This window comes from Acipenser ruthenus, chromosome 22 (genome assembly GCF_902713425.1).
Source record: "Acipenser ruthenus chromosome 22, fAciRut3.2 maternal haplotype, whole genome shotgun sequence".
Lineage (NCBI taxonomy): Eukaryota > Metazoa > Chordata > Actinopteri > Acipenseriformes > Acipenseridae > Acipenser > Acipenser ruthenus.
This window is the reverse complement of record NC_081210.1, coordinates 14,027,050-14,046,840: the sequence shown is the minus strand read 5'-3', so window position 1 is coordinate 14,046,840 and position 19,791 is coordinate 14,027,050. Positions and strand designations below refer to the sequence as shown.

At 45.9% G+C, this 19,791-nt stretch overlaps 1 protein-coding gene across 5 annotated transcripts in view; it reads left to right on the top strand.

The window, feature by feature from the left end:
- The window catches only part of LOC117431353 (C-Jun-amino-terminal kinase-interacting protein 3), a 217,073-nt gene that overhangs the window by 156,815 nt on the left and 40,467 nt on the right, over window positions 1-19,791 (top strand). For all 5 annotated transcript variants that reach the window (XM_058996000.1, XM_058996001.1, XM_034052192.3 and 2 more), the window contains 6 exons: window positions 2,024-2,149; window positions 2,801-2,881; window positions 9,442-9,509; window positions 10,113-10,261; window positions 10,918-11,089; window positions 18,909-19,022. In XM_058996000.1, the coding sequence (XP_058851983.1) occupies window positions 2,024-2,149; window positions 2,801-2,881; window positions 9,442-9,509; window positions 10,113-10,261; window positions 10,918-11,089; window positions 18,909-19,022 (710 nt within the window). The remainder of the gene's footprint in view (window positions 1-2,023; window positions 2,150-2,800; window positions 2,882-9,441; window positions 9,510-10,112; window positions 10,262-10,917; window positions 11,090-18,908; window positions 19,023-19,791) is intronic.

The following is a 19,791-nucleotide window of genomic DNA, read 5'->3' as shown; positions in this document are numbered from 1 at the left end:
GACCTGTGTTGCAGTTATTTTTTGTTTGTGATTTGTTTTTGTTTCTGTGAGCGTAAAGTTTATTTTTGTTTAAATATTTATTTTATTTTTGTTTGCTTAATAAAAACGGCGCAAGCCTTTTTGAACTGCAGTACTTCCCTGGTGTCAGTATTTTTGTTCCTGCTTCTGCCTGACGTCAGACCACTCGTCATCCCTGTCACATGGAGACAGAACTATAGACATATTGAACACATTTTTAGATAGTATAATGTTTTTAGAATAGTTTGTTTCTTAAAGGTTCATTTAACAACAAAAAAACAGGAACCTATTCCGTTTTGTTTTTTAGTTGTTTTTTTTTATTGTTTTTTTTGTAAGAAACTGCCCAAAATGATATGGTTATTATTTTTAAAAAAATGTTTTAAATAAATAAGACGAACATCACCCACTAATGCAAAATGGCTACAGGAAAGCGAAAGCAAGTTGTGCTTACAATTGAAAAAAAAGTTGGAAATACTTTCCCTTCTGGAAAAGGTAATTACCAGGGATAAAATAGCACACGATTTTGGAATTGTAAAGAGCACTGTGACTGATATTAAAAAGCCTGCCTCAGAGCTTAAAAAGTTTGCGGTGTTTGATAGTAGGGGTGGGATTTTCGAGAAATCTATTGCTTGAGTACTTGAGCATTATAATTTCAGAGTACTCAAATCTAACACCACTCTGCTGTACATACTAGTGTACATAACCCACCCAAACATTACCACAAGTCCTGTTTTTAAATGCCAATCGTAACACACAATCAAGTATTGTATTACTTGTATTGTAACGCTTGAAATGTTTTTGCTTACGATTGTAAGTCGCCCTGGATAAGGGCGTCTGCTAAGAAATAAATAATAATAATGATAATAATTATATTAAATAATGAATAGAATATTTGCCTTCTTGTGCAGTTAACAGAACAATTTCAAGTGAAAACAGCCTTCCACCTATGGGGAGATTAGGGGAATGGGGTCCATGAGTCTGTGGTAATTGCAACTTTTTCTCCCTTTTGAACGTTTTGTATGAACAGCTGCATCACAATTATCTTTGTTTAACCAGCCTCGCTGTAGTTTTACGGGTTGGCACAGTATTGGGATAATCTTACATCGATTTCAAAACTGCTGCATTCAAGATTCACACACACTGTCCTCAAATAGGGGATAACGTGATCAGCCCTGTTCGGCGCTTGTCATTTAACCTCTTACCACGTGGACTGGATACCATACCACGCCCACTACAGCATGAACACCAATGAAGTGCCAGATCGACCGAGAATAAAACCCACCCCAGTGTCAATCTTTCTGTTGCACCAATTAGAAAAACTACTTGGAGGCAATTGCCAAACCCCTTCCTTTTTCTGGTACCACAGCAGTCGGATACACAACGTAAATGATGATAAATTACTAAAATAAATACATAAGAAACATATGTGTTTGGTGAAATTTGTCACATGACTGGTTATACGTCTAGCATATTATTCAACATTTAACCACTTCTTTAGAGTTCATACGTTTAAACGTTTAAAATTCCCATCCATAATAGCTAGAACAAGCATGGCTATAGGACCAAACTCTTTGGGACATCTAGGGTATAGCGAGCACAGTTGTTTCAGTGCCAGTCATTTTCTGGACCACTCAAAGCTGAAAACACTCTTTATTGTATACAAAACAAAATTCTCCTTGTTGAAAAGGCAAAGAGACTTGAATGGACAGAAGAAATTCCCTTATATCCAAACTTGGCATGAGTCACACATTTGGATCCTGTTGCTCTACGCCCCCTAGTGGGTATATGAGGTTTATGACTGTGAACTAGCGCAAAACATGTATGTTAACTAACCTGACTAATCCAGTGTTGTGGATTGCCTGTAAACCTGTGTGCGGATCCCTTCTCTAGTGTTTAAACATGTATTTTGACTAACCTGACTAATCCAGTGTTGTGGATTGCCTGTAAACCTGTGTACGGATACCTTCTCATGTGTTTCAACATTGACTTCACACTGTGTCCACAGGGAGGCAGGGCAACCCAAGGAGGAGTCCAGCACAGTGACATCACAAGAGCCAGAGGAGGCAGGGGAGGAGCCTGGTGCAGTCACAAGCTCCGCCCCCACCATGTGGCTCGGGGCTCAGAACGGCTGGTAAGAGAGTTGGGCAGCTTCAATCCAGGGAATACCCTCAGAGAGCAGGGTGTTTAGAATGGATGGTGAACTGTTTTCCAGTATTGCACGATTATGAAATCTGACATCAGAGATGGATACCTCTTATGGTTCATTTGTTTGTGGAAATTCATTAAGAAGCAAAATAAATAAACTGATACCTAGTTTACTTTTTTAAGTGATACAAATCCTTTGGTGTTAACTTGCTATAATAACCTTCAGCAGTAATGCCAACCCCTTGTTACAGCCACAGTGTGCTGGTCCCTTGACTTGCCTCAGTACAGAGGGCTCCCTGTACCAACACTAATACAGAGGGCTCCCTGTACCAACACATACAGAGGGCTCCCTGTACCGACGCTAATACAGAGGGCTTCCTGTACCGACGCTAATACAGAGGGCTTCCTGTACCGACGCTAATACAGAGGGCTTCCTGTACCGACGCTAATACAGAGGGCTCCCTGTACCGACGCTAATACAGAGGGCTCCCTGTACCGACGCTAATACAGAGGGCTCCCTGTACCGACGCTAATACAGAGGGCTCCCTGTACCGACGCTAATACAGAGGGCTCCCTGTACCAACACTAAGGCTAAGCTTGTACAGGACTTGTCATGCTCTCTTCTTCTTCTCTATAGGCTCTATGTTCACTCTGCTGTGTCCAATTGGAAGAAATGCCTGCACTCAATCAAGCTGAAGGACTCTGTTCTCAGCCTGGTGTAAGTATGCATGCTCTCACTCTGGAAGCAGTGCTAGGAATGCATCTGCTGTGTGTACAGTAAGCAGGGGGTCCCCAAGTGTCTCCTCTGGGAAAAGCACGGGGTGCAGGGTGAGTCATGTGTGGAGTTGTCTGTCTTCGCTGGAAATTCTGGAGAGAGAGTCACATTGGCCCTGGCGCTCCTGTGGGTTATGGAGGCAAACCTGGCAGGGACTGTTTCTCCTCATCATGCTGCAGCGCACCCTACTCGCCAGGTACCTGGAGACCTCAAGCAGACACCAGCAGAGCTGGCCTTTGTCCTCCAGAATTCCTGGGTGTAAAGAGGCTTGGTGGTGTGATCAGAGGACGCCCACTGACCGTCAGTTGTAGCTGTTGGGAAAATGTAATTGGACATCCTGAACTGCAGAGCAAATACAGTGTAAAATAATAGTCCTGGGTTTCAGAACTACCTTCAGTTCAGAATAGTAGATGATGTTGAAAAAAAATAGTCCCTCCCTTATAGTCCCTTGAAGTATTAGTAGACATACTACAAACTGCGGTATGCTCAACTAGCCACTGAAGCGGAACAGCGAGGATGGAGAGTCCGGGTTTACCCAGTGGAGGTGGGTTGTCGAGGATTTGTGGCACACTCTACAACCCGGTTTCTCAGAGACGTCGGATTCAGTGGCCAAGAGTTGTGTCGCACAGTGAAGAACTTATCTGAAGCAGCAGAGAGGAGCAGCAACTGGCTGTGGTTGAGACGGAAAGATTCTGGCTGGATCTCAAGCACAATAGAAAGAAAGAAACGCTGATGTACAGGTAAGTAAGCTGTGCTGAGTTGAGTGGGGGACGGAGGGGGGTGATGCTGGGAGCTCTCTTGAGGTGTCGTGGGCTAGTCGACGAAACACTGAGGATGGAAGGTGCCCATTTGAAGACCCCAGAGATGTACCCTACTTAGACGGTTGTCACGCTGATGCGCTGGGGAGGCCGCACTGTGGTTGATCCCCAGAGCCAGCATCGCAGCCATTGTGTGTGCTGATGCGCCAGGGAGGCAAAATAAGCTGATCCCTGGAGCCAGCATTACACTTCAGCCATTAACACCAGACAGAAGGATATCTACATCATCATATGGAAGGAAACGTAAATGGATGGAGACACATATGGATCACATTAGTTTACTGTAAAGCTACATCTTAGTTGGTGCTTATCTTGGCGAGAGCCGAGTTCAAATCAGCATGAAGTTTTAACATCTACTCTCGTGTAATGGAAATCATGAAGATCTGGATACGTCCAGTGACTGCTGTGAATAGTGCAGCTGGCAACAAGGGAAAGACCTTGTGACAGCCTGGAGAGACAGCTGACAGGAGGAAAGAGACCCCATTGGGGCTGGTAAGGGTTAGCTACCCTTGTCGGCAGTATCCAGCTCCGTGTTTACAGGATGCTGGAGACACCCGCCCAAGGCTTCTAAGAAATTAAAGAGAAAAATACCCCTAGAGTCTGCAAGAGTGGGGGCGGAAGATGACTCAACGTTGGACAACACGGTTAACGACTTAGGAAAGGAAACGATATGAGTATGGAGAGTACTTCACAAAAGACTAGTTCAAGATCTGCAGTTAGCAAAGACATGGAATTCCAGGTTTGTGTCTGCGGCTGGAGCAAGGCGACAACGGTCAGGGGTTTGAAGATTCATCAAGGGAGAATGAAATGCTTGAGGGAGAAGGGACAAGGGCCTCGCATTGTCAGTACTTCTTACGAAGTCAGTCAAGTCAGTCGAATGAAATCCAGCGACAGGATGCAAACCACAGTTCGCAGGATATCACCACCCCTGTCATAGACGTGAGGAGGACTTGCATGGACACAGTTAGTGATGAACCTAATGATCCTTGTGAACCTGGTCAGACAAACCAGCATAAGAGAGAAAAGAACCTCAACTGGCACAAGCCTGGAGTTAAATAGCCAAGAGCTTGTGAGAAAATGGCATGGGACACAGTAAACACAGATCTCTGCTTTGCATTGGAAAGATTAAGTGGAACAGTTGAGAAGAAGCTGGATAAATTTGGGGACATCATCTACGCATATGGAAGCGAGAGGTTTGGAGTTGAAAAAAGGAAGGAAAAAGTACAAACTATTCCTGGAAAGTCTAGACGGCAGCAGGAGATTGAACGCTTAGTTAGAGAAAGGAGACAGCTGAGGAAGCAATGGAGAAGAGCAGAACAAAGTCAGAAGGAGGGACTCAATCTCTTACAAAGGGTCATAAAAGATAAGCTTGCAACATTGCGCAGAGCTGAGCGCCTACGGAAACGCTACAAAAAGAAGGAGCGTGCGAGAGCTAACTTTTATAAAGACCCATTCAAATTTGTAAAGAAGTTATTCACCAGTGAGAAGAATGGCACACTAAAAGCATCTAAGGTTGAGCTGGAGAGATATTTGGAGGAAACACATACAGATTCAAAAAGGCAGGAGCCTATGTCAATTCCGTCAGACATCCCACCTATCAATCCACCAGAATACCAAATGGAGGACTGTGCACCTAAGTGGAAAGAAGTAGAGCAAGCTGTGAAAAAAGCAAGGGCTTCATCATCTCCAGGGCCTAATGGAGTTCCGTACAGAGTGTACAGAGTGTAGTGCTTCAGGAGTTCTACGAATTCTGTGGAAATTGATGAAAGTGGCATGGGAAAAACAGGTTGTACCAAGAGCATGGCGCCGAGCAGGTGGAGTCTTTATACCTAAAGAAAAAGATTCTACAAGCATCAGTCAGTTTCGTCCTATTTCCCTATTAAACATAGAAGGCAAGATTTTCTTCAGCATTATTGCTCAGAGATTGTCAACTTACCTATTAAAGAACTGCTTCATTGACACTTCAATACAAAAAGCGGGCATTCCAGGTTTCCCAGGATGCTTAGAACACATCAATGTGATCTGGCAATAAATTCAATCTGCTAAAAAGGAGAGGAAGGAGCTCCATGTGACATTCCTGGATTTGGCTAATGCATATGGTTCAGTGCCACATGAACTTCTTTGGGCAGCATTTGATTTTTTCAGTGTACCGATGACAATAACAAATTTAGTGAAAGCCTACTTTGGAGGTTTGCAATTTAGTTTTTCAACTTTGGAATTCAGCACTACATGGCAATGCCTAGAGGTTGGAATAATGGCATGATGCACCATTTCTCCACTGGCTTTTACCATGGCAATGGAAGTAATCATTAGGGCATCAAAATTGGTAGTAGGAGGAGAGCGCTTGGCTTCTGGAATGCGACTACCACCAATTCGAGCATACATGGATGACATGACAACCATGACTACAACAGTAGCCTGCACTAGCCTGCACTAACCAGTTATTGGGCAAATTAACCAATAACATTGAATGGGCATGAATGCAATTCAAGCCCACTAAATCAAGGAGCATCTCTATAATTAAAGGCAAAGTAGTAGATAAAACATTCTTCATTAATGGTGAGGCAATACCAACAGTGTCTGAGAAGCCAGTGAAGAGTCTTGGGAGATGGTACGATGGGGATCTAAAGGACACAGTTCGTGTGGGAGAAGTTAGACAACAAGCAGTGGAAGGGTTGAAGAGCATAGACAGCTGCGCTTTACCAGGCAAACTAAAACTCTGGTGCTTTCAGTTTGGTCTACTGCCGAGGTTGCTGTGGCCACTGACTGTGTACGAGGTTTCTTTGACAACAGTATAGAAGCTGGAAGCTTTAATCAGTTCATACATCAGGAAATGGTTGGGAGTTCCACGCTGCCTCAGCAGAGTGGGACTTTATGGTAAAGGAATACTGCAGCTACCAGTCTCCGCTCTAACCGAGGAGTTTAAGTGCGCCAAGGTCAGACTGGAAATGACATTAGTAGAGTCACTCGACAAATGCGTAAGGGAGGCAGCACCTGTGTTGAAAACTGGAAGAAAGTGGGCGGCAAAGAAAGCTGTGGAAGATGCAAAGGCTGCCCTTCGAATTGGTGATATCATGGGGCAAGTTCAGCATGGAAGAGGGGGTCTTGGTCTCAGTTCAGCTCCTCCTACATGGCACAAGATCCACAGCAATGCCACCAGACCTATAGTGCCGGAGGACAACACAGATCTGGCGGCTCCGCTGCAGAGCCACAGGCGCCCTATCGGCCACAGGGGTCGCTGATGCGCGGTGAGCCGTGGATTCCCCTGCCGACCTAAGCCCCAGCTCAAAGGAGGAAGCTGGTAGTCAACGAGGTGCAAAAGCAGGAGGAGAGGATGAGGTGTATAAAGGCCATTTCCCAGGCCAAGCAGAGAGAATGGATGAGATGGGAGAGTGTGGAACAACGCAAGATTGGCTGGCAAGACCTATGGTCAATGGAACATAGCAGGATCAGTTTCCTCATCAGGTCAACATATGATGCTCTCCCATCACCACAGAACCTAAACCTCTGGGTAGGAGAGGATCCCTCATGTCCTTTGTGTTCATCACCTGCAACATTAAGGCACATTTTGACAGGATGTAAGGTGGCTCTTAGCCAAGGACGGTTTACTTGGCACCATGACCAGGTGCTGCGATGTTTGGCCTTAGCATTGGAAGACAAGCATAAGTTGCCACCTGTTCCATCAAAACATTACACACAAAAGACAACATTCCTCCACCCAGGAGAGCAACCACCAAGAAAAGGTGTTAAAACCAATCCTCGCCCAGGACAACTGGAAGCTGCTAGAGACTGGAAAATGCTGGCAGATGTTTGTCAACGGCTTATTTTTCCACCTGAGATTGCCACCACTAACCTTCGACCAGATATTGTCTTGTGGTCTGGATCAGCACGCCTTGTTCACCTGGTAGAGTTAACAGTGCCATGGGAGGATGCTGTAGATGAGGCGTATGAGAGGAAGAAACTGCGGTATGCTCAACTAGCCACTGAAGCGGAACAGCGAGGATGGAGAGTCCGGGTTTACCCAGTGGAGGTGGGTTGTCGAGGATTTGTGGCACACTCTACAACCCGGTTTCTCAGAGACGTCGGATTCAGTGGCCAAGAGTTGTGTCGCACAGTGAAGAACTTATCTGAAGCAGCAGAGAGGAGCAGCAACTGGCTGTGGTTGAGACGGAAAGATTCTGGCTGGATCTCAAGCACAATAGAAAGAAAGAAACGCTGATGTACAGGTAAGTAAGCTGTGCTGAGTGGGGGACGGAGGGGGGTGATGCTGATACGCCAGAATCACAGTCGAGCCCTCTTGAGGTGTCGTGGGCTAGTCGACGAAACACTGAGGATGGAAGTTGCCCATTTGAAGACCCCAGAGATGTATCCTACTTAGCTCAATCCAGATGGTTGTCATGCTGATGCGCTGGGGAGGCCGCACTGTGGTTGATCCCCGGAGCCAGCATCGCAGCCGTTGTTGTGTGTGCTGATGCGCCAGGGAGGCAAAATAAGCTGATCCCTGGAGCCAGCATTACACTTCAGCCATTAACACCAGACAGAAGGATATCTACATCATCATATGGAAGGAAACGTAAATGGATGGAGACACATATGGATCACATTAGTTTACTGTAAAGCTACGTCTTAGTTGGTGCTTATCTTGGCGAGAGCCGAGTTCAAAGCATGAAGTTTTAAAATCTACTCTCGTGTAATGGAAATCACAGACTCGCAGGTGTGACTTATTCAAGCTGTGATGTGAAGTGCGAACAGTTAATTTAGAGCACATTTACCAGGGGCCTGATTGTTCAAACAATTGATTGACATATCAATAATATTTCCTCAGCTCATGACATTAAGTCCTGAGATCACCCTAGGTGACCTTCTCTTTATCTTCTCAAGTGCAACAATGTATTTTTGTTGTGAGGTGACTGTAACTGCACAAAATATTCTAGATGGGGTCTAACTAGAGCATTGTATAACCTAGAATTGGATTCCACACTTTTTGCAATGTAGCCCAACATTCTATTTGCCTTTTTAATTGCCTCACCACACTGGCGAGATACATTTAATTATGAGCACTATAACCTTCAGATCCTTTTCATAGTCTTCCCTATTTATGTCCCGTTCATGTCATACTTATAACCTAGATTCCTACCTCCAATATGCAGTACTTCACATTTCTTTAAATTAAAATATATTTGGCACAAGTCTGCCCAGTTACAGAGAAGGATCCCCATTGAATTAAAAGGGCTGCAGTTTCAGAGTCCACTACTCCCCCAAGTTTGGTATCATTTTCAAATGTAACACTCTTGCAATGTGTGTCTGCGTCCAAGTCATTTATAGAAATGAGGAACAGTAAAGGTCCAAGTGCAGACCCTTGTGGTACCCCACCAAGTATGCCTGCCCAATCCAATTTTACACCCATCACAATTACACTCCGATTTCCTTTTTAAACAGTTTATTATATTATAGAAAATGTGGATATTGTACATGTCTGGCTTAAGAGCTCAGACTTGGTTTGGTTTGGTGTCTGGATGTGGGTTGTGGTGACAGGCTCTTTGATTGCTGGGTTAGTGCTCAGACTTGGTTTGGTTTGGTGTCTGGATGTGGGTTGTGGTGACAGACTCCCTGATTGCTGGGTTAGAGATCCTCACTGCTGGCCTCTCCTAGACTAGGAGCTGATGAATCTTTCTTCTGTTTCAGACACGTGAAGGGCCGCGTGCTGGTGGCATTAGCAGACGGGACACTGGCTATCTTCCACAGAGCTGAAGGTAACGATTGCTAGTGGGAATCTTGCAGGCAGACCTGTGGAGGATTCTGCTTGGCTTTTCTCAGTTAAGCGATAGTTAGGAGGAAAAACGCACAAAATGGGATTCGCTTTTCCTCAGCATTGTTACCAAGATGTGAAAATATCACGTTTATTTAGACAGTTTTTTTCTAGTTGAGTGTTTTAAAGTAAATAAACAGAAAATGTATGAACGATAAAGAGGCCATTTAGCCCATCAGTGCTCGTCAGGTTCCTAGTAGCTGATTGATCTTTTTGTCAAGTTGGGTCTTAAAGGATCCCAGTGATTTAGTATCAACAACATCACTAGGTAACCTATTCCATCTCTCACCATTCTCACCACTATCTGTTGAATAAGAGTCTCCTTCCCTCTTGCCTAAATCTATCTCCACTTCCAACTCTGTCCTCTGGTCCTGTTTCTGTGCTTAAAATAGTGTCTAGGGATTTTAAAGACTTCAACCAAGTCCCCTGTAATTCTTTGTTCCAGGCTAAATAGATTAAGTTATTTCAGCCTATCTTCACAGCTCATTCCTTTAAGCCCTAGAAGTTATCCAATGTGTTGACTGGCTGTGCGTCTTTCTCCCGGCAGACGGACAATGGGACCTCAGTAACTACCACCTGATGGACCTGGGCCGGCCTCACCACTCCATCCGCTGCATGGCCATGGTCCACGACAGGGTGTGGTGCGGCTACAAGAACAAGATCCACGTCATCCAGCCCAAGACCATGCAGATCGAGGTGAGTGCGGGCGGCTTCGGGGGTGACGTCCAGCCAGGGGTGCTGTAGAGAGAGGCAGATAGGAGAGAGGAGATAAACTCTGACTACCTGCACAGGACCAAACTTCATGGGAAGTCTATGATATTGCCACAGCTTTATGTGATATCTACAAGGGTGCGGGGGCAGGGTTGTGGGGCAAGCTATGCAAAAAAGGGTCAGCTCTGTAAAGGTGTAATAGTAAACTCCTGGCTAAGTTAAACAAGACATATGTGGGGTAAACACGTCTTTATTTATGTTATACCTTAAGATTTGGATTGCACACATGAAACATGCAGTTTTATTTTCAAAATAACTAAAATATATATCACTGGAAAGTTGTGTCCCTTTAAGGCTGGGTGAGGAGTTACAGCAAGCACCTGCTCATCTTCAGTTCCAAGGAGACCAGCCATCCCTCTTGCATACACATGGTCAGGTTCAACTGGCAATCAGATACCAAATTTAACCTGACCACATTCTTACAAGACTCTTTAGATCCAATCAGGTCAGACTTAATCCAGTCCAGCCACATTCTCACAGTAGTTGGCTTGCCTATCTGTTAACTGCCCTAATATAGATAAATATAGATTAGAAATGCTTCTTTGCTACTGGCTTCTCAAGCTGTGCCTCTCTCCTGATAGAAATCGTTCGACGCTCACCCGCGGCGGGAGAGCCAGGTCCGGCAGCTGGCGTGGATTGGGGACGGGGTGTGGGTGTCGATTCGACTGGACTCCACGCTGCGGCTCTACCACGCTCTCACGCACCAGCACCTGCAGGACGTGGACATCGAGCCCTACGTCAGCAAGATGCTGGGTAAGATGCTCAAACTAAACCAAATCCCTCGACATTCTCATGAGCATCGCTTGAGGTGGAATTAGAACTCAATCCCTTGATATCCTCATGAGCTTGAGATGGAATTAGAACTCAATACCTCGATATCCTCATAAGCATGAGGTGGAATTAGAACTCAATCCCTCGATATCCTCATGATCTTGAGGTGGAATTAGAGCTCAATCCCTCTATATCCTCATGAGTTTGAGGTGGAATTCGAACTCAATCCCTCGATATCCTCATGAGTTTGAGGTGGAATTCGAACTCAATCCCTCGATATCCTCATGAGTTTGAGGTGGAATTAGAGCTCAATCCCTCAATATCCTCATGACCTTGAGATGGAATTAGAACTCAATCCCTGGATATCCTCATGAGTTTGAGGGTGGAAGTTATATTAAAGTTTGGTGTTGACGAAGGTACAAGCAAAAGTTATTCTTTGTAAGCAGCCAGTCACAGACTTGAGGATTGAAAGTGAGGAGTGCCCACACACAGTGCGGTTCTTGTTTAGAAGTGAAAGCGGCATGCTGGATTTTTTTTTTTTTTTCAGGTTTAAATTTTTAAAATTTGGGAAACACTGGTTTAACACAAAATTCCCTGCCACTTTCTGCAGTAAAAGGATCCCTGTAACAGGGCGAACAGCCATGTACAGGGTTTGTTTATTTTTAGAACGGGGTCTCCCCCTCCGCCCCTGTGTTATTTTGTATTTGTTTATGATTTATTTATTGTGTAAATATGACGGCGAAATGCTGCGGGTTTTGTTTGATCTACAGTATTGGTGTCAGTTTCCTTCCTGCTTCTGTCCTGACGTCACCGCCCAGCCATCCTGTCACACGTGGTGTCCAGCGTGGGGTCACCAGCGCCTCCTGGACTCAGGCAGAAGAGGGGTACTGCAGATTTTTTTTCGTTTTTTTTGTCTTTTCTAATTGCGTGTGGTGTGAAAGGGGAGTGAGGAAGGAGGATGAAAGGAAAGAGGAGGATGAGGAGACAGCAGCCGCTGCAGCAGCAACAGCCGCAGCAAGTCTCCATTACCTGCCTGTCGGGGGAGGAGTGGTGCTTTGATTGTGGGGAGCCATGGCACATTTCCCCTGGCACCTTCCCCATATGGCAGGAGGAAGAGACACGGACAGAGGTGAGGAGGAGGCAGAGAGGAAAGAAGGAACGAGAGGAAGAGGAGTGGTGCACCAACTGCATGCTGTACGGGCATGAGGAGCACCACTGCCTGGAGGTCTTCTAGGACACAGACCTGGAGTGGGAGGAGCCGGAACGTCCTGCGCCTGAGTGGGAGGAGCCCGAATGTCCACAGCCCAAGAGGGGGAAGGCCGAATGTATACAGCCCACATCTCCGCCAGCAGAGGGAGAGTTCCTCCTGGTTCCGCCTCCACCTCCGTGGGAGGACTGTGTGTCGCTCCCACCTCCGCCAGCAGAGGGAGAGTTCCTGCTGGTTCCGCCTCCACCTCCGTGGGAGGACTGTGTGTCGCTCCCACCTCCACCAGCAGAGGGAGAGTTCCTGCTGGTTCCGCCTCCACCTCCGTGGGAGGACGACTTGTCGCTCCCACCTCCACCAGCAGAGGGAGAGTTCCTGCTGGTTCCACCTCCACCACCATGGGAGGACTGTGTGTCGCTCCCACCTCCACCAGCAGAGGGAGAGTACCTGCTGGTCCCACCTCCGCCAGCAGAGGGTGAGTTCCTGCTGGTTCCGCCTCCACCTCTGTGGGAGGATGACTTGCTGCTCCCACGTCCGCCAGCAGAGGAAGAGTACCTACTGGTTCCGCCTCCATCGCCGCCACCAGCAGAGGGAGCATGACTACTGGTTCCGCCTCCATCACTGCCACCAGCAGAGGGAGCATGCCTGCTGGTTCCGCCTCCATCGCTGCCACCAGCAGAGGGTACATACCTGCTGGTTCCGCCTCCATCGCCGCCACCAGCAGAGGGAGCATGCCTGCTGGTTTCCCCGCTGCAGCCAGAAGGGGAGGAGCCCCTGCCGCCTTCGCAGCCAGAAGGGGAGGAGCCCCTGCCACCTTCGCAGCCAGAAGGGGAGGAGCCCCTGCCGCCTTCACCAGGAGCAGAGCAGCGGGAGCTGCCTCTGCCTCCGCCATCACCACCTCCCGAGGGAGAGGAGCGGGAGCTGCCTCTCCCTTCAAGACAAGACTGACCGGGACAAGATGCTTGCGGTCCCCAGCTGCCCTTGCATACGCTGCTAAGAAGAGCAAGGGGGAAAACCGCCGGGTCACCGCTGCTGAGAAGAGGGCCAATCTCAGCACCACCGCTGGTCCTGGCTCCCCTCCTGCAATCGCCTCCCGAGGGGCCGCTGCCGCCGTCACCTCCTGAGGGACCGCTGCCACCCTGTCGTGCATCGCATGAGGATGCCAGTTCGCCATCGTCTGAGGATGCCAGTTCGCCATCGTCTGAGGATGCCAGTTCGCCACCGCCCAGGGATGCCTGCCTCGCACCGCCCAGGGATGCCTGCCTTGCACTGCCCAGGGATGCCTGCCTTGCACCGCCCAATGATGCCTGCCTTGCACCGCCCAAGGATGCCTGCCTTGCACCGCTCAGGGATGCCACACCCGCTCCGCTCAGGGATGCCACGCCTGGATCGCCTGGGGCTGCCTGTTGCTCCGCATCGCTTGGGGCTGCCTGTTGCTCCGCATCGCCTGGGGTTGCCTGTTGCTCCGCATCGCCTGGGGCTTCCTGTTGCTCCGCACCAGTTACAGGGTACGAGGGAGAAGTGGAGCTCCCACTGCCGCCTCCATGGCCAGGAGCTCCCCTCCCAAGTTCGCCTCCCGAGGGTCCGCCGCTGCTGCCGTCGCCTCCCGAGGGTCCTGCTTCGCCTGGGGTCGCCTAGGGTCCTGCTTCGCCTGGGGTTGCTGAGGGTGCCGCTTCGCCTGGGGTCGTCGCCAGGGGCTCTGCTTCGCCTGGGGTCGCTGCCGGTCCTGCCATGCAGCAGGAGGCACTGTGACTGGAGCCCCATGAAGGGGAGCTGCCGGCCATGAAGAAAGGGGGGGAGGTCAGGAGACCAGCTCCCCCAGCCGCATTTTCGCGGCAGGAAACACTGTGGCCAGAGCCCCACGGAGGGGAACTGCCGGCCATGAAGAAGGAGGGGGAGGTCAGGAGACCAGCTCCCCCAACCGCACTTTCGCGGCAGGATATAGTGTGGCTTAAGCCCCGGAATAGGGATCTCTTAGCCACAAAGAAGTGGGGGGTGGAGGACATTCCACCATGGCCGCCCCCAGAAACACCTTGCTTCCCCTCTTCCGGGACTTTGGGACTCAGGGGGGGGGGGTGGCCGTTGGGGCCATGTGTGCATACAGGGTTTGTTTATTTTTAGAACGGTCTCCCCCTCCACCCCTGTGTTATTTTGTATTTGTTTATGATTTATTTATTGTGTAAATATGACGGCGAAATGCTGCAGGTTTTGTTTATTTTAAAACATGTTCTGGCAGAGGCGATATTGGTGCTCGTTCTCTGCCAGGAATAATTAATAAACTCGTGCAGAAGGTGGCCATCTCCCGAATTAATTAAGTGATTCATTCAAATTAAATCGCTAAATTAAATTGCTAAATCGGGAGATGGTCACCAGCATAAAAGCCTGCAGCGAGAGTGGAGAGAGTGAGGAGAGAGAAAACAAACTTTAAAATATACAGGAACAGTGACAGCGACTGCCCAGCCTGACCTGTATTTATATTTTGTGTTTGTGATTTGTTTTATTTAAAATTATTTATTTCGCTCTGTGAGCAAGTTTCTTTTTGTTTAAACCTTTTATTTATTTTTGTATTATTTAAATAAAATGGCGCCGCCACGTCTTTATTATTTTGAAATCTGCAGTATTGGTGTCAGTGTTTTTAGTTCCTGCCTCTGCATGATGTCACCGCCCAGCCACCCTGTCACAAGCCCTTTAACAAAAGTGGGTGTGTGTGGCATGACAGGGTTTGTTTTCAACCAATGCTTTTTCAACACGCCAGAGAAACAGAATATAGAAGCAGACTTTTAGTAGCATAAAAAAAGAAGAGGGAGAGAAGGAGAATGGCAGTAGCAAGACCATGGCAGCAGTAGGATATTTAAGAAACCGCTCTTTTGTTTGTTTTTCTGTTCAATTTTGAGAATAAACGGAACTGCTTACCTTACTGTTTATTGAAATAGTTGAACATATTTCGAAACAGACCTGTTTGCCTGGCTGCTTATTGAAATACAGATACAGGGACTATGGATCAATCTCTTTTTGGTCGGCGAGTGGCTGACCAAAGAAACCAAGGAAACCGATCTTCTGGAAACAGGCTGGCCTATTTATTTCCTTGCTTCAAGTTTGGAATCGTTTGGAACGCATGCTAATGACTGAATTATTTTGGACTATGTGGAACTCTTAAACATTATTACTGGCGTGGTGTTGTGTGAATATATTGGTTAGCAAAACGCCTGCTGACTTGTGTATTGTTTTGCATTATTTATTCCCAATTGTTAAATAGTAATTGACATGATTTCCATTACACGAGAGTAGATGTTAAAACTTCATGCTGATTTGAACTCGGCTCTCGCCAAGATAAGCACCAACTAAGACGTAGCTTTACAGTAAACTAATGTGATCCATATGTGTCTCCATCCATTTACGTTTCCTTCCATATGATGATGTAGATATCCTTCGTCTGGTGTTAATGGCTCAAGTGTAATGCTGGCTCCAGGGATCAGCTTATTTTGCCTCCCTGGCGCATCAGCACACACAATGGCTGCGATGCTGGCTCTGGGGATCAACCACAGTGCGGCCTCCCCAGCGCATCAGCATGACAACCATCTGGATTAAACTAAGTAGGGTACATCTCTGGGGTCTTCAAGTGGGCACCTTCCATCCTCAGTGTTTCTTCGACTAGCCCACGACACCTCAAGAGGGCTCGACGGTGATTCTGGCGTCCCAGCATCATCCCCCTCCGTCCCCCACTCAACTCAGCCCAGCTTACTTACCTGTACATCAGCGTTTCTTTCTTTCTATTGTGCTTAAGATCCCCAGCCAGAATCTCTCCGTCTCAACCACAGCCAGTTGCTGCTCCTCTCTGCTGCTTCAGATAAGTTCTTCACTGTGCGACGCAAATCTTGCTCTCCTGGGCGGAGGAATGTTGTCTTTTGTGTGCAATGTTTTGATGGAACATGTGGCAACTTATTGGTCATGTTACGCTTGTCTTCCAATGCTAAGGCCCAACATTGCAGCACCTGGTCATGGCGCCAAGTAAACTGTCCTTGGCTAAGAGCCACCTTACATCCTGTCAAAATGTGCCTTAATGTTGCAGGTGATGAACACAAAGGACATGAGGGATCCTCTCCTACCCGGAGGTTTAGGTTCTGTGGTGATGGGAGAACATCATATGTTGACCTGATGAGGAAACTGATCCTGCTCTGTTCCATTGACCATAGGTCTTGCCAGCCAATCTTGCGTTGTTCCACACTCTCCCATCCTCTCTCATCCATTCTCTCTGCTTGGCCTGGGAAATGGCCTTTATACACCTCATCCTCTCCTCCTGCTTTTGCACCTTGTTGACTACCAGCTTCCTCCTTTGAGCTGGGGCTGCCTTGTGCCATGTAGGAGGAGCTGAACTGAGACCAAGACCCCCTCTTCCATGCTGAACTTGCCCCATGATATCACTAATTCGATGGGCAGCCTTTGCATCTTCCACAGCTTTCTTTGCCGCCCACTTTCTTCCAGACAGAGTTGTAACCAAGTCATTTTTGTCAAGACCCAAGTCAAGTCCCAAGTCCCAACAGCCAAGTCTCAAGTCAAGTCTCAAGTCACAATGGTCAAGTGTCAAGTCTGCTAATAGCCACCCTGTGATTGATGATGATTATTATTATTATTATTATTATTATTATTATTATTATTATTATTATTATTATTATTATTATTGATAATAATAATAATAATAATAATAATAATAATAATAATAATAATAATTAATTTAGCTGACGCCTTATTCAACGCGTTTTACAGGATTATTCAAAGTACTTGTCTCCTCATCCAGCGCGTCTGTACTCTACGAGTAGCCTCGAAAAAATATCAACTGCCTTATTCAAAACTTTAATATCTTACCGTCTCTGAAACAAATATACAAACAAGTCAGAAATTGAAGATAAATAATTACATAAAAAAATAACAGCAGAAATGCTTACTTTTACAGACAACTGTTATAAATGTGGCTTGTTTTGAAAGCATCTAGCGGGTAAATATTGTCTTCGGCGGTTTGGCTGTTTTTTGCCTATTTTTACAGTGCATGTTTTTTTTTCTATTCCTTTTGATTATGAGGTCATCATCAGTGCAGAACTTCAATCACCACAATGCCCTGCATACTATACCACGCCCTCCCCCAGGGGCGTGACTTTGTTCTGGAACTCAGCATCCAATAAAATGACAAGTAACACAAATGCCCACACTTGCATTCAGCAAATCTGACTGAAGAAAATGGTGAAAATTTAATAGAGAAAAGTGTAAAGTATTGCATGCGGGCAATAAAAATGTGCATTATAAATATCATATGGGAGATACTGAAATTGAAGAAGTGAACTATGAAAAAGACCTAGGAGTTTATGTTGACTCAGAAATGTCTTCATCTAGACAATGTGGGGAAGCTATAAAAAAGGCTAACAAGATGCTCTGATATATTGTGAGAAGTGTTGAATTTAAATCAAGGGAAGTAATGTTAAAACTCTACAATGCATTAGTAAGACCTCACCTAGAATATTGTGTTCAGTTCTGGTCAACTCGTTACAAAAAGGATATTGCTGCTCTAGAAAGAGTGCAAAGAAGAGCAACCAGAATTATCCCGGGTTTAAAAGGCATGTCGTATGCAGACAGGCTAAAATAATTGAATCTATTCAGTCTTGAACAAAGAAGACTACGCGGCGATCTGATTCAAACATTCAAAATCCTAAAAGGTATAGACAATGTCAACCCAGGGGACTTCTTTGACCTGAAAAAAGAAACAGACCAGGGGTCACAAATGGAGATTTAGATAAAGGGGCATTCAGAACAGAAAATAGGAAGCACTTTTTACTTTTTTACGCAGAGAATTGTGAGGGTCTGGAACCAACTCCCCAGTAATGTTGTTGAAGCTGACACCCTGGGATCCTTCAAGAAGCTGCTTGATGAGATTCTGGGATCAATGAGCTACTAACAACCAAACGAGCAAGATGGGCTGAATGGCCTCCTCTCGTTTGTAAACTTTCTTATGTTCTTATGTTCTTATCTTTTTCATAGATTCCTTCTTCAATTTCAGTATCTCCCATATGATATTTATAATGCACATTTTTATTGCCTGCGTGCAGTACTTTACACTTTTCTGTATTAAATGTCATTTGCCATGTGTCTGCCCAGTTCTGAATGCTGTATAGATCATTTTGAATGACCTTTGCTGCTGCAAAAGTTTTTGCCACTCCTCCTATTTTTGTGTCGTCTGCAAATTTAACAAGTTTGCTTACTATACCAGAATCTAAATCATTAATGTAGATTAGGAACAGCAGAGGACCTAATACTGATCCCTGTGGTACACCACTGGTTATCAATTATCAATTTAGCCCATCAATTCTATTTGTCTTTTTAAATAAATAGCTGACAGCAACAGAGACAAATCAATCTTATAAAAGTTTTCCCATTTTCTATAGTTTTTTTTTTTTAAATATGCTTTAGTACACCTCTCTGGGCTTTACAATGCTTGCCTATGCTTTACTATGCTTTATTACACTTTGCTTTTACAGTTGGAAACTTGTATAAGAGAGGTGAAATGTGACATGCTTCAGAATTAACCCCCTTCTCCTGATTGATTGGCAGGTACTGGAAAGCTGGGCTTCTCGTTTGTGCGAATCACAGCTCTGCTGATCGCAGGGAACCTGCTGTGGGTAGGGACAGGGAACGGAGTGGTGATCTCTATCCCTCTGACTGAGAGTGAGTACCCACTGTATCTACTGTACCCTGTCCTTCAGTGTAATGTGGATGCCTGTGAACTGAGTGGTGAAAGGTCAATAGCAATGTCTCCAGGATTTGGTCCACTTGAGCTGGATTTCTACCCAACAAAAAAATAAACCCATCATAAAGTACATTAACAAAATAATTCCAGTAAATCTTACCTAATATATATTTATATCATTTTGCTGGTCTCAGATTTTACATCTGGTTAAGGCTACGATTTTGTCACGGAGGTCACGGAAATCGTGAAAATCGTGAATTTGAACAAAAGTCTGTGAAATCTTGGAAATGGATGTAAAACACATTTGGTTAGGTACTTCCTTTATTTCTTTTAAAAATGCAGTATGTCATGCACTGAAAATACAAACCTGCGAGTATCTGTAAATTGTTTGGTTGTGTAGCACACAGCATGCTACATGGGATACTGAGGCTTTTTTTTTTTTTTTGAAAGGATGCAGGGAGCAGTGGAACCATTTTTACACATTGCATACAACTACTTCGTAATATAAATGAAATTATTGGATAGGGATGAAAAGGGGAAATGTGGTCTTTTACATCTGCGTTTTAGAAACGCACTGCTGTTATTTTTTTCCTTTAAAAATGCAGTATGTCATGCACTGAAAATACAAACCTGCGAGTATCTGTAAATTGTTTGGTTGTGTAGCACACAGCATTTACGTGTAGCTATGCAGGTCAGTGAATGAGATTTGTGTTTTGTAGCTGAGCGAGCATGTAAATGAACACAGAT